The sequence below is a fragment of the Ursus arctos genome, unplaced genomic scaffold, assembly GCF_023065955.2.
Source record: "Ursus arctos isolate Adak ecotype North America unplaced genomic scaffold, UrsArc2.0 scaffold_13, whole genome shotgun sequence".
Taxonomy (NCBI): Eukaryota; Metazoa; Chordata; class Mammalia; order Carnivora; family Ursidae; genus Ursus; species Ursus arctos.
In genome coordinates this window covers 30378557-30392003 of record NW_026622797.1, presented here as the reverse complement: position 1 = coordinate 30392003, position 13447 = coordinate 30378557, and the positions used below count along the sequence as shown (strand labels likewise).

General features: G+C 39.3%; 1 protein-coding gene across 1 annotated transcript; it reads right to left on the bottom strand.

The window, feature by feature from the left end:
* Positions 1-3891: 3891 nt before the first annotated feature.
* LOC113259357 (trace amine-associated receptor 4) lies at positions 3892-4935 on the bottom strand. The gene has a single exon (XM_026504673.3). It carries the CDS (start codon positions 4933-4935, stop codon positions 3892-3894), a length of 1044 nt encoding a protein of 347 aa, XP_026360458.2.
* Between the last annotated feature and the right edge of the window lie 8512 nt (positions 4936-13447).

Below are 13447 nucleotides of genomic sequence, written 5' to 3'. Positions count from 1 at the left end.
TAAAGGAACAGGGGTTCAAGCTAGAGGTTATAAGGAGTGTTAAGATTAGATATTTCAGTGGTTGGAAGTGGATCTCTTGTTCAATCTGATAACATATTTCTTTGACCTAAAATGCAGACAGTCTCCCCTACACCCCAAGCTGGGCAAAATTTTCCTCCTTTATATCCCCATAGCTTATTGTGCCTGGCTCTATCGTAGGACATATTACTATGTTGTGTAATTGAGTGGCTATGTCTCTCCTGTTAGACAATAAGCCCCTTGGAGCCAGGATTTCAATTTTATTCATCTCTGAACCACAAACACTCGGAGTAGCACTTGGCGCATAGTAGATGCTCAGTAAATGTTTAACGAACTGAGTGGCCTTCAATACAGACAGCCAAGTGTCCATGGCAGCCACCATCCTCCTGAGAAAATGGCTGCTCTATTCAACCAAGATACATTCTGGAAAGAAGAGCACTGGGTTTGGAACAATAATGGAATGATTCACTTTTGCTTGGACTAACCACCTCCCACTTGGGAAAAGCATGTGGTGCTGTTTTGAGAAATAATTGAGCTGATGTTCACGGGCATCCTTCACAAATAACATAGTTCTTTGTGAAGGTAAGGAATGATTATGACTGCAGCCAAAGCTTCCACTTGTTCTCTCATTTCTCTATTTAGCTATCTTTTAGTGGGCAAAAGAAAATGCTGGCCTACAAAAAGGACCACCCTATGGCCTCAGATCCCAGTTCCTTGATATTAAGTCACATTTTATGCTATTCTGAGGATCAAATGACAAAATGAGTATGTACTGAGTGAATGGCTGCACTTCCTGTTCAGTCCCCTGGCTCCAGCAGTTCGAAGAGCCTTGTTGAATCCCTAAAGAGGAAGGAAGACTCATCAGGGAAAGCAGGTGGTAAAACACTCCTGTTATCGTGCCGTGTTCTATCTGTTGCCTCCTCAGATCCAGGAAGGAGGTCTATCTCAGCCTAGAGCCTGAGGAACTTCTCCTGCCTCTCTGATTCTTCAAAAGGAAGGAGGACCTGAGCCTCTGGCATGTTGCCTTCAGGATTAGGGGCAGAGGACATCTCCCAAAGGATTAAATTCCTACAATCATTAACGAAAAAACCAATACTCTACTAAGCATCTCAAAACCTAATTCTGATTTCAAATCCTGTCCTTCGATAAAAATAATAATTTGCCGAAACATCTCAAGACCTAAATATGTTATATTCAAATTATCAAATTACAAGTACGGTCCTCAGGAGCCTTTTTTTTTTTAAATTTATCTATTTATTTGAGAGAGAGTGAGAAAGAGAGCACACAAGCAGAAAGAAGGGCAGAGAGAGAGGGAGAAGCAGACTCACTGAGCAGGGAGCCCAATGTGGGGCTTGATCCCAGGACCCAGGGACCATGGCTAGAAGCCAAAGGCAGACACCCAACCCACTGAGCTACCCAGGCGCCCCATAGGAGGTTCTATATTCAACAGAACACAGAGATCCAGAGAGTATTGGGAATTCTCAACCTAATAGAGATGTTATTAAATGTGTCTTGGAATAATGAGTCATTTCCAATAGATAGTCTACAGTGAGGATAGAGTCAAAAAAAGTAAAAAGGTTCACAACAGCATTTGGGATTTTTATATATATATATATATATATATATATATATATATATATATATATATATACATACACACACACACACACACACACACACACACACGTATATGAACATTAGAAACCTCAAGGATTCAGATGTCCTGCCTGGATGTATGATGTCACTTGGCCAGATCATAGAATGGAAGGGGTTTGGTTAACCAAATATTCTGATATTACTGTAAGAATTACTGTAATAAAATGCACTTAACATTAAAACCTCTGCTAATGATAACAAGTTTTCTCTTTGCAACCTACCAGTGTCTGAAAGTTATCATTCTGAAGAGCAACCTTACTTCCTGCAAAAGTAGGCGAGGGTTATAAATAAATTGCATCAGCCACATATAAACAATTCTAAGTTTGCAGATATATCCTATTGAGCTGGAAGACACTTCTACTGAATATCTCCATTTAAGAAATTTCCCAATCTGTCAATCTATGAGATAGTGAACAATATTTCTACATGACCAAATCCTTCTATAAAACACTTCCACTATTGAGTCATCAGGAAAGGGAAGGGAAGATCTGATTTCTATTCTCAGAAAGCTCATTCTATGAGTATGAAAGCTTCATTTTGAAGGTTCTCAGTCAGTAAGTCATTTTCCACAGTGCTTCTGTTGGCCCTGTACCCAAGTTCCCTAGTACAACATTGTACACATGTGACCAGAGAGAACAGGAATTAAATTCAGTTCAATTTCTTCTTTATAAATAGGCTCTTTCTTCCATCTTCTCTCCCAAGAGAGGGAGCCCCTACTTGTCTAACATTCTTTGCTTTATAATTGTTTATTTCTGTGAATTTGAGTAACTCCCATTCTCTTCAAAGTTTCTGTTTCAATTATCCAGTAAACATGTTTAGATATTTTTATGGGAAAGGAACCATACCAGACACTGTGGGATACAAAAATGGAAAATACAAAGACATAATGTCACACAAAGAAGCTTACAGTCTAGTGAGGAACCTGTGTACGTTCAACTCTGGTACAAAGCAGGAGTCAGAGAAAGAGGTTTGGGGTGGTGGGGTGTGCACAGAGGGAGGATGCCGGATGCGTTGAGTTTGAGATCTTGATGGAGCATTCAAAAAGATACTTCACTGGTAGTAAGAAATGAGGCACTCAAGTTTGGAAGAAATGATACAGCTGAAAATAAATATATTCGAGAGACATCTATCTAGACGCGAATGTTGAAGCTGTGAGCTTAGCTAAGGTTAAAGCAGGGTTTCTCAACCATGGAACTATTGAAGTTTGGGGCCAGATAATCCTATATTGCGGGGGCTGCTCTGTGCATTGTAGACCATTTAGCACCATTCCTAACCTCTACCCTCTGGATGTCAGTAGCACTCCCTCCCTGGCTGTAAAAACCAAAAATGCCTTCAGACGTTGCCAAACGTCCACAGGGGGCAAATCTGTCCCTGGTTAAGAACCACCAGATTAGAGAGATGGTGTGAAGGATGAAAAGAAGATTGTAAAGGACAAAATAAGTTTATGGGGTAGAAAGAAGAAAAACACAGAAAAAGACAAGAAGAGATATTTGAGGCATTAAGTATTATCCTAAAGCTCCGGGGTAGGTCAGGAACTTCAGTTTGTGAATGAAGCTCAAGCTTGTGAATAATTAGTAGGTACACACAGACACTCAAAGAGGTGCAAATACCACCTACATGTATACACACACTCTCTCTCTCCATGCATATGTGTATGTATATACAATTATATATCAGGAAAAAGAAAGAATACATTCCCGAATTATTTCTTTATTCATTCTTCTTATTCAATAAGACAGTTCAATTTTATCAAAATATTACAAAGCTCACATCAATTCTTTCTGAAAGAGGTTTAAATCAGAACCGAAAAAAAAAAAAAAAAAGGTAGCTGTGCCTGTCTGCTTCCTTCTCCCCTTCCGCATCACTCACACGTTCAATAATCCAGGCTTCCATTGTTTGCAAGCTCTCTCCCCCACTCCTCTAAGATATAACAAGAATCTTAAGAAAGATGTAAATAAATTCAGCGTGGCTGTCAATGAGTGTGAAGACCAACTGTGTCTCCTCTTCGGATATTTACAAGAAAAAAAGAAGATCCTCATTTGATTTAAACCAAAGGAATGAAATTCTAAATCCCTAATTTTGTAAATTCAGGAATCAGCAAGCCATGGGACAGAGTTTCTTTTTATTTGAGGTTCTAAGTCCATGGCCCTAGATTTGGGGGAAAGAGCGTCCAAAATTCCCTACCAGGAAAGAATCTTGGAGAATGGGAAACATTGCCTAAGCATCTGCGGGAAATAGGTTTAGGGTGGAAGAGTCAGGGTGAAAGATGGTTCCCGTGACAATCATCCTCAATGCCTTGCGAAACCAGGGATAAAACATGCCATATATAATGGGATTGAAAGTGGAATTAAAATAACCCAGCCAGAGGAAGACATTGTACAGATCTTCAGGAGTTGTAAAATTAACGAAAGGGTCTGTGATCGTCAAGACAAAAAAGGGCAGCCAGCACAGCACAAACACTCCCATGACTATGCTTAAAGTCTTAGTGGCCTTGCTTTCTTTTTTGGACGATATTTTCATTTTACTTTCTGACCCTCCTTGTTTCCGAGTAGGACCCATGCCAATTTGCCTAGCATGCTTCCTAGCTACTGTGAAAATGTGTACGTAAATCCCCACCATTACGGTCCCAGGGAGAAAGAAGGCTATAAAGGAGGCCAGCACCCCCCAGAGCTTGTTAAATATCAATACACACAAACCCGTGCAGTCAATGGCTGCAACAAAGTCTTCTGCACCGATTATGTTTAACTCGGAGAATACCAGGCCAAAGGCAAAAAAGATGGGAATGGACCAACTGATGAGCAGAAAGACCTCTATTACGGGGATGGTAATTTTGGTGACATAATGCAAAGGGTCACAAACAGCATAGTAGCGGTCCACTGAGATGAAGCAGAGGTGAAAAATAGAGGTGGTACAGAGCATGATGTCACAGCAGCTGTGGACTTTGCAAAAGAGGTCTCCGAAATACCAGCAGGACTCGATGGACCTGACCATACTGAAGGGCATGACCACACAGCTCAACAAAAAGTCGGTGGTGGCCATGGAGAGAATCAGGACGTTTGTTGGGGACTGGAGCTGCTTGAAGTGGGCAATGGAAATGATCACAACCAGGTTGCCCAACATGGTCATCACTATCGCACCGATCATGACAACGTACATGGCACACACACTCAGCACGGACCTCACATTTCGAGGGCATGAATTGTTGACCAAAGCAAAGCAAAATTGTACTTCTGGAGGGTTCCAAAGGTCAGGTGAATTCATAGTCTTCGTCCTGTAGATACTATTCGTCTTTTGCAAAAGTACTATGCTTCTCTCCTTTCTATGAAAGAAAAAGGAAAAACGATGGAAATTGTTGGTGGGCAAATTTTCAGAAAGGCCCAGCTAGTTGCATGTCCAATCCCAAATTGAACTCCCTATCTACCAGGAGCATTGCTTCCTAAATTTTAATGTACATAGGAATCACCTAGGAATCTTATAAAACACAGATTCTGATTCTGGGGTGAAGGTTGAGAGTCTGCATTTCTCACTGGCTCTGGGGAGATGACAATATTATTAGTCCAAAGACTGTCCCTTAACTAGGAAGGAACTAAAGACAACTAAATAAATATTGTCACCCAACATCTAAGTACCCCAGTCAAAGCTGCCTAAGTAACCCAGGTAAATGCCCATGGTCTGATTGCACTCATACGTACCCCTTACTCAGGATTCCAAATCTATAGACAGATCAAGAATTTTCTCTGTTCCACTTATATTAACCATTTTGCTGATAAAAGCCCTCAAGAATAACGAGGACCAATGGAACTATTATTTAGTGTTTAGCTCAAACAATAATTACAATCTAAAGATTGTGCTTTTTTTTTTTTCCCTTAATTTCTCTTGTGGGTATTTGCAAATGCTTTGGATCCTGTTGCTTGATAGAGGCTATTCAATTTAAGAAACATTTCTCTTTCCAATGTGAACAATATAGTTTTTAGCATTTAGAGCGATTTATGGTCAACTGAAAACGTGCTAAAGCCTACAAAATTATATACATGAGTAATCTCAGGAAAAAGGGCCGGGAGGAATACTGAAATGAAAGATTCTGTAAGTCTCATGGGTTATCTCCTTTCATATAGCAACTGCATCCATGCATTCAAATGTAAGTTGCGGTCTCCTTGTCCACAGATTGCAAGGCTTCTATTGGTAACAAATTTGACATACAGGCGTGCTCATTGTTTAAACTGTCCCTTTACATAATTTATGCTCTTACCCTGAAAATGTGAAAATAATGAGACTGACTCACCCAGAGTATGACTGAGGTGTGATTTGTTTTTCCAGTGCCAGCACTGGATGTGTGACTCTGATGACCGAGGACAAGCATTACTGAGACCTACAGCCAGGTTGGAGAAGTGGACTTTGGCCTGAGAAGAATACATTAAGTGAGAATACAAGTACCTTTGAAAATAATTTACCGTATTTGCTACGATAGCTAAGCAATTTTACCCAATGTGTATTATTTGAAATTTTGACATTATGGCACGTTTTATTTGCTCTGGATATAATAATTTAATTTCTCAGGTTCGCATTTTTCTTTAGATAGGTTTTCATTGTGCCAATCAAATATCATGCAATGGAGTTGAACTTGAGAAACCAAAACACAGAGAAGTAAGAGGTAAGAAGGCAAAGATGTATTCAAGTCCTTTTTAAACTGTTTATTACTGATTTTGGAACACACAGTACAAATTATTTGATCACTTATCACCTAAGCCATAAAATACTGAATATAATGAAATCTTAAACACCAAAGTAACTTCTTTAATAAATTAACTTTATTCTGCCTTTTATCTTCTTTGTTTTTGTGAATTTAAAATTTTTTTCTTTAATTATTTTAAAAATTATCTTTAACGGTAGCTAACAAGTACCGCAAAATTACTTAAGCATTTGTCACTCTCTACCCATGGACACAGTATTCCTTATACAAAATGTATACTTTTCAATAGTTCATGGTATAATTTGGGGAGTTTGAAGTTTCATTTTTGAAAACCGAGTGCCTGAAAGAATTGACATAACTTAACCTCTTAGGTTTGTAAAGTAAATGTCATTTATTTCATCCTATTTATTTATTTTGTGTGGGAGGAAACAGGGTATGAAAGAGCTGCCTGAACTTAATAGCATCATCTCAAGTTTCCGATCCGAGGTTATATGTATCAAGGCAGGGTTTAACCCTGTAAGTGTCAGAGTAAGACAGAAAGAGTAAGATGCACACATTCACTTAAGAAGTCATTACATGGGTGAATCGTGAAGGTAATGCCAAAGGTAATAATACTTGAAGCCCCTACATGTAAGTTCTTGGCCCCAAATTACAAAAACAAGAGAGCAAAAGCAAAAGGGCTGCTGGTCTACTTCCTTAAACAAGGAAATTGTCCCCAAATCAAGTGCAGTTGGGGTTTTGTTTGTTATTTAAAAACAGAATAGAATAGATTCCTTTACTTTGAAGATTCACTTCCATAACAGATACAGTAATTTTTAATAAGATTAAACAAAGTTAAACCCACTATGATAACTCACTTTTATCAGAGAATATTATTATTATACCTTATATTATTATTATTATTATTATTATTATTATTATTATCATTTAACCAATAACATTTCCAGGGGCCAAATGAGTGACAACATGGTAAGCAATCGCAGGATGCAAGCATAGGAAATTATTAGTTATTTTTGGTAGGAGGTAATAAAAAACATTTGCAAACAACTCTGGAGAGGAGGAAGAATTGGCATTGTCTTTTAGTTCAAACTTAATTCTTAAAGGGAAAAAATAACATAATAAGGAAACAGACTCAAGGACTCTGAAAGAATGATTTCCTCAGAATTGCAAAGAAAAATGAAAAAGGACTCATGTAATAATTTTTCCTAAGCAATAAATGCCTAAAATTCTAGTAATAGATATGTATTTCCCTCAAGAAGGAAAATATCCATTGAGCTGAATAATGTATCGTATATAAAAAGGAAAGGACGTATCATACCTGCTTTATCAGGCATAATTTTTCTTCCCTCGCTGGTGACATAGTGCAGTCGTTTTACTTCTGAAACTCTTTCTGTGGGGGGAAAAATTTGATCTTCCTGTGATGTATCTCACTCATAGAATAGTTTCTTAGGTAAGGGAGCTTACTTGGGAAGTATATTTAAGAAAGAACTGCTGTGGGTCCTCCTATCATTGCCTCTTTAGAATTTCCGTGTTGTTGTTTTTTTTTTAATGATCTAGATTAATTTTTTAGATCAGTATTTGAAGTTTGGTTCCTTTCAACATGAAAAAAAAAAGATAAATGTAGCTGATCTTTTTTGTCTTTTAATATATTCTTCTCTGGCTTACCAGAATTTGTCTAATGAGATAATTTGGAGCTAAAATCTCTGAGAGATGAATTATCTGTTGTGCTAAGATTTCTTACCACGCAACTGGGCATTGTGCCCGGTGGCTCTCCTCCTTGCTGATACCTGACCAGAAAAGGCACTTGGGCCAAGTTCTTATGGGTAGACTCTTGGCAGGCTATGCTGTCATCGGTACATATACACAGAATATGCCTCCTGAGGCTGCATTACCTACTTTTGTCCTACTTTGGACAGGTGTGCCCTTTAACAATGCGCAGTGTGCTGCCAGGAAAGCGATTACAGCAGGTCACCAGAGAATTGGCCCTGGGAGGGTGAATCAGTTTGTGTGATTGTCCCTTTGACTTCAAAGGAACAGCATGGACTAGCCTCATAGAAGCCCAAAGTGGAGAAAAAGGAAAAAATGAAATCAGGGAGGAAAGGAGGGAGGGAGGATAAGGAAAGAAGGAAGAGTAAGGAAGGAGAAAATTTAGTTAAAATTCAAAAAATTCTCACTCCACTTACTACCAAATGATAGATGTTTTTAAACACTTTAATTCCTGGGCACCTGGTGGCACAGCCGGTTAAGCCTCTGACTCTTGGTTTTGGCTAAGGTCATGATCTCAGGGTCCTGGGATCGAGCCCTGCATCAGGCCCTGTGCTCAGCTCAGAGTCTGCTTGAAATTCTCTCTCTCTCTCTCTCTGTCCCTCCCACTCATGCTCGCTCTCTCTCTCTAAAATAAATCAATAAAATCTTTAGAAAAAATAATTAATTAATTAATTTAATTAAATGCACAACTGCCCATCACTTTTTAAAAAAATAGAAAATAAACACTTTAATCCCTAGTGAAAATTTGACTCATTTGTATCTTTTCTTTTTGCTGCCATGCACAGTTCAGTGATATTCACACTGCAGTTAAGTCCATAATTTTACAGAGGAAGGTCTCAGCCAAGCAAAAAGCAATAAGAACTGTGTTTCAAACCAACCAAGTGAAAAGTGAAAACTTCTGTCACCATGTGGATGTTTTCATGACCCCTGGAAGAAAGTGTTTCTATTAGGGTACCCCAGTTCTGAACACCAAGCTTCAAGTTGTTTACATTGATAATTTTGTCCTCCATAAAGGACACAAAACTGTTATATCTAAATACTCAGTGAATGGGGATGGTTAGAAGATGTTGGGTTTTCTTTCTGTGCTCATCTGGGTTTGCGAAACTTCTCTTTCCAACTTCCTCCTAGACAGAGCACTAATGATGTCATAGTACAGTTTTATAAATTTTCATTGTATCAGGCAGGGTCCAGTCAGGAAAGTAAAAAGGGAAATTGTTATTTTAACAGAAAGAAATTAATTATGAAACTGTTTTAAGAGATGTTGGAGGACTTATGACCTATGAATGGCTTTAAGAGTCTGTCCAGGCTCAAGCTGAGGCTCAAATGCTTCAGTGGTGTTTGACTAAACAAAACTATTTCCCATGAAAATAACTGCTCAGTGACTTCCGAGATGATGATGATAAAGCGTAAGGCACACACTTGGTTGCTGCAGTGGGATTCTGAGCTGTCCCAACCGTTATCACAGCTCTCCTGGGGCTCCACCGAGGGCGGGAGGACTTTTGGAGCACCAGGACTTGATTATTACTGAAAGAACTTCGTTTGTGCAAGGAAAAACAATGGCATCCTTTGGATCTTAGATCTTTTCTTTCCTTGGCATTCATTTACCAGTGAACCCCTCTCAGGTGCTCATTCCCCAAGATGAATAAAGTAGTATAGGATAAAGTACACCTAAGAATAAAGTAAAAAAAAAAAGAAAGAAAGAAAGAAGAATAAGGTAATATAGAATAAAATAAAGATCAAAGAATAGAGTAAGAAAGAAAGAACGAGAGGAAGGAAGGAAGGAAGGAAGGAAGGAAGGAAGGAAGGAAGGAAGGGCAAACCAGATTAACAGGTCCTTACAAACTACACATCTGAATTTTCAACAGGATTTTCTTCATACACCAAAGAACTAATAGATCTAAATTAAACACAAAATTTAAGTGGTTCGGGTTAGGTATACTATACCTGAGTTCAGGTTAGGTATACTATACCTGAGTTCGGGTTAGGTATACTATACCTGAGTTCGGGTTAGGTATACTATACCTGAGAAGCTTTGCAAAATATGTGTTCATCTGCCCTTATGTTTTCTTTTCCCCCACTAGGATTCAAATTTTTAGAGGACAGGATTTAATCCAGTTTATCCCTGTGTTTGTTCTGTTCCATATCCCTCTGGGTAGGCCTCGATCACTATGCACCGTACTTAATCACAGAAGGAGGCGTGAAATAATGTAATCATTGAAATGCAGTAAAATAAATATCAAAAAACAAACAACTAAGGTATTTACTGATATACAGCGATGAATGTGTACATGTTTGCCTGGATATTTACTGCAGTATGACTTGTTACAGCAGAAATTAGGAACAGTAGGTTAAATAAATGATGATATTTCCAAATAATGGGATATTTTACAGACTTTGTGAAAAATTAGGCAAAACTTTTTCCTGATAAAGCTTGAACCCCTGAGATGTATATTAAGTGAAACAACTGAGGGTCAGAATAGCATGTATAGGGGGCGCCTGGGTGACACGGCAGTTGGGCGTCTGCCTTCGGCTCAGGGCGTGATCCCGGCGTTATGGGATCGAGCCCCACATCAGGCTCCTTCGCTATGAGCCTGTTTCTTCCTCTCCCACTCCCCCTGCTTGTGTTCCCTCTCTCGCTGGCTGTCCCTATCTCTGTCAAGTAGATAAATAAAAAATCTTAAAAAAAAAAAAAAAGAATAGCATGTATAGGTGTTCTGTCATTTTTTGTAAGTGTGAGAGAACAGTATACGCATATGTGATTGTTTGTGGAGATGCCTGTGTATGTCCGGAAAGATATGTAGGAAAGTGATTGCCTCTAAAAAAGAGGTCTATAAGACAAAAAGATGAAGACTAGAGGGAAATTTATTTTTTAGTATGCAGACCTTGGATCCTTTTGCATTTTTTAATATGCATGCATTCCCTTTGAAAAAATTAAAAAGATTTTTAAACAAGCTTTCTTTGTTTTATTTTTCTTTATGTCATTCAAACGTATTAATTAAAACTTTATCTAGCTGTAGGCAGGTTTTTAAAACCCTTATAACTCATGCTCATGAAAGCTTTGAATTAGTTATAGAAATAAGGTCATTGAAATCCAAAGTATTAGTATAGTTTATGTTCAGTTTAAAAGTAATCTTTGTATATTTGTTATTTTCTCTACTTGTAGTATTTAAGAGAATTTAGCATATTAGGGCATTTATCACCATAGCTTTGTGATTCCCACTTAAAATGTGTTATTATTATTTTTTCTGTTTTACACTTCATTATTGTTCAACACACACCCAGTAAATGCACAAATATCAAGCAACAGTTTATGAGATTTTAAATACATATAGACCCGTACAGCCATAATCCAGAAGAAACGTAGGATATGTCTAGTATGCAGATGATTCCTTCCTGCCCCTTTCCAGTTATACCCCTCCCCCAAGGAGAAACAAAGTGGAAGAGGAGGGTGAGTTACCCTCAGGTAGGGCAAACAGAGGAATGATTTACTGGGGGCAAATGATGCCTTCAGAGAAGTGGGGACCCCAGAAGAATGACTAAATGTGAAAATACAAAGAAAGGTCAAGTTGGGCGTGGACAGACTTGATGCCTTTGGCGAGAATTTCAAAACTTTATCTCAGAGCCATGAAAAGCTACATTCGCCACGTGTCTAGCAGGAAACAGATGGCGCAGTCAGGCTAGGTGATTGAGGAGAGTTTAATAAAGAGACTATTTACAAAGACGTGGGCAACATTAAGAAAACCAGCAAGAAATAGCCTAGTACCCAGGGGCAACAATAACACAGCGTCACCACTCTGCAGGGCCCAAAGTGCCCTGGGAAGGCACTGGTTACGGGAATTTGAGAGGTTGGCTGTATAGAGAAGGACTCCACATGACCTTTCCTGAAGGAACTCAGCCAACCCCAGGGTGATGTGGCAGAGAGGTTGTCTGGGTTAAACACCTTCATCTCAACTTCCTTCCATCCTGCAAGTGCTTCTCACTGGTAAAATGCCACTGGACACCCCAGGGCAAGGAAGCCCCTTAATTCTAATCCTAATCTGTGCTCCCCACTAGGGAAAACAGGGAATCTAGCATAGAAACCATGGAAGATATTTAAGAGGACAGTTGTTAGCTTCAGATAACTGTGCAGGGTAGATTGGAAAGCTGTGAAACCTGAGGCAAGAACATGAGTTAACACGGATGGGAGGGGAGGCATATTTATAGATGACCTTGCATGTCCTTTATTGAGTACTTAACATCTACATCAATAAATAGAGACAATTTTCCCATAGCGTACAGCTATGTATTTCATGCAGCTGGCTACCTAAATCTATCCAGATAGATGATTCCATTTCTATTTAGATAGATTTAGATCTACAGGCAGTCCTCGGTCTAACAACCACATGCCGTTGTTCACATACTAAAAAGCTGGCCGCCCCTGTGGTGCTCCCTTCCCCCTCGGGAAGCCCCTGATGCTGCTTCCATGAGAAGCGTATGGGAGGACAAATGACCAAGGCTCTCTCCTTTGACCAGATTTCAATCAGGCTCCTTTAATCCCTGTGCTTAACTAGACCCGAACCTGGGCTTCCCTCTCTGCCTTTGTAAAATCCGGTTTGAGCAAGAATCCTGCTAAGTCAGCTCAGCAAAAATCTCCACCCTTTGTATCTAACCAGCTTCAACATCTTATCATTCTGGCCTGCCTTCAGCAAAAATTCTGATGAGTCCATGTAGCAAGAATTCCCTTTAACCCTAGTGTTTCCTCTGAGTAATTTTCCACCTACTGCCCCACACCCTATTCTTTGGGTATAGATTCCCACTGGAGTTTGTGGGAATCGGATTTGAGTCCAATCCCCCCTACTCTACAAACCACACTGTAGTAGCCTCCCTTGAATAATAACCACAGTGTAGCAGCCTCCCTTGAATAAAGTATGCCTTACTACCTTTAATAAGGGTGATGAATAACTTATTCTTACACACACACATACACACACACACGTGCTTGCACCATGATATTTTTTAAACAGAGAAATAGTTCAGAAGTAGAGAAACAAATGAGACTTTTTTAAAAAAGATTTTATTTATTTATTTGGGAGAGAGAGAGCGCAAGGAGAGGGGCAGAGGGGGAGGGAGAGAAAGGGAGAGAAGCCCAAGCAGACTCTTTGCTGAGAACGGATCCCAATGTGCGCTCGATCTCACGACCCTGAGATCATGACCTGAGCCGAAACCCAGTCTGACACTTAACTTCCTGAGCCATCCAGGCACCCCCAAATGAGACTTTTAAAAGCAGGAACTGAGAGGAAATCAAAAGTAGTACAAGAATCACTGGATAGGAAGTGT

Coding starts and splice junctions, on each gene's coding strand:
- LOC113259357 (XM_026504673.3), bottom strand. CDS start 4,935: ATGAATTCACCTGACCTTTGGAACCCTCCAGAAGTACAATTTTGCTTT.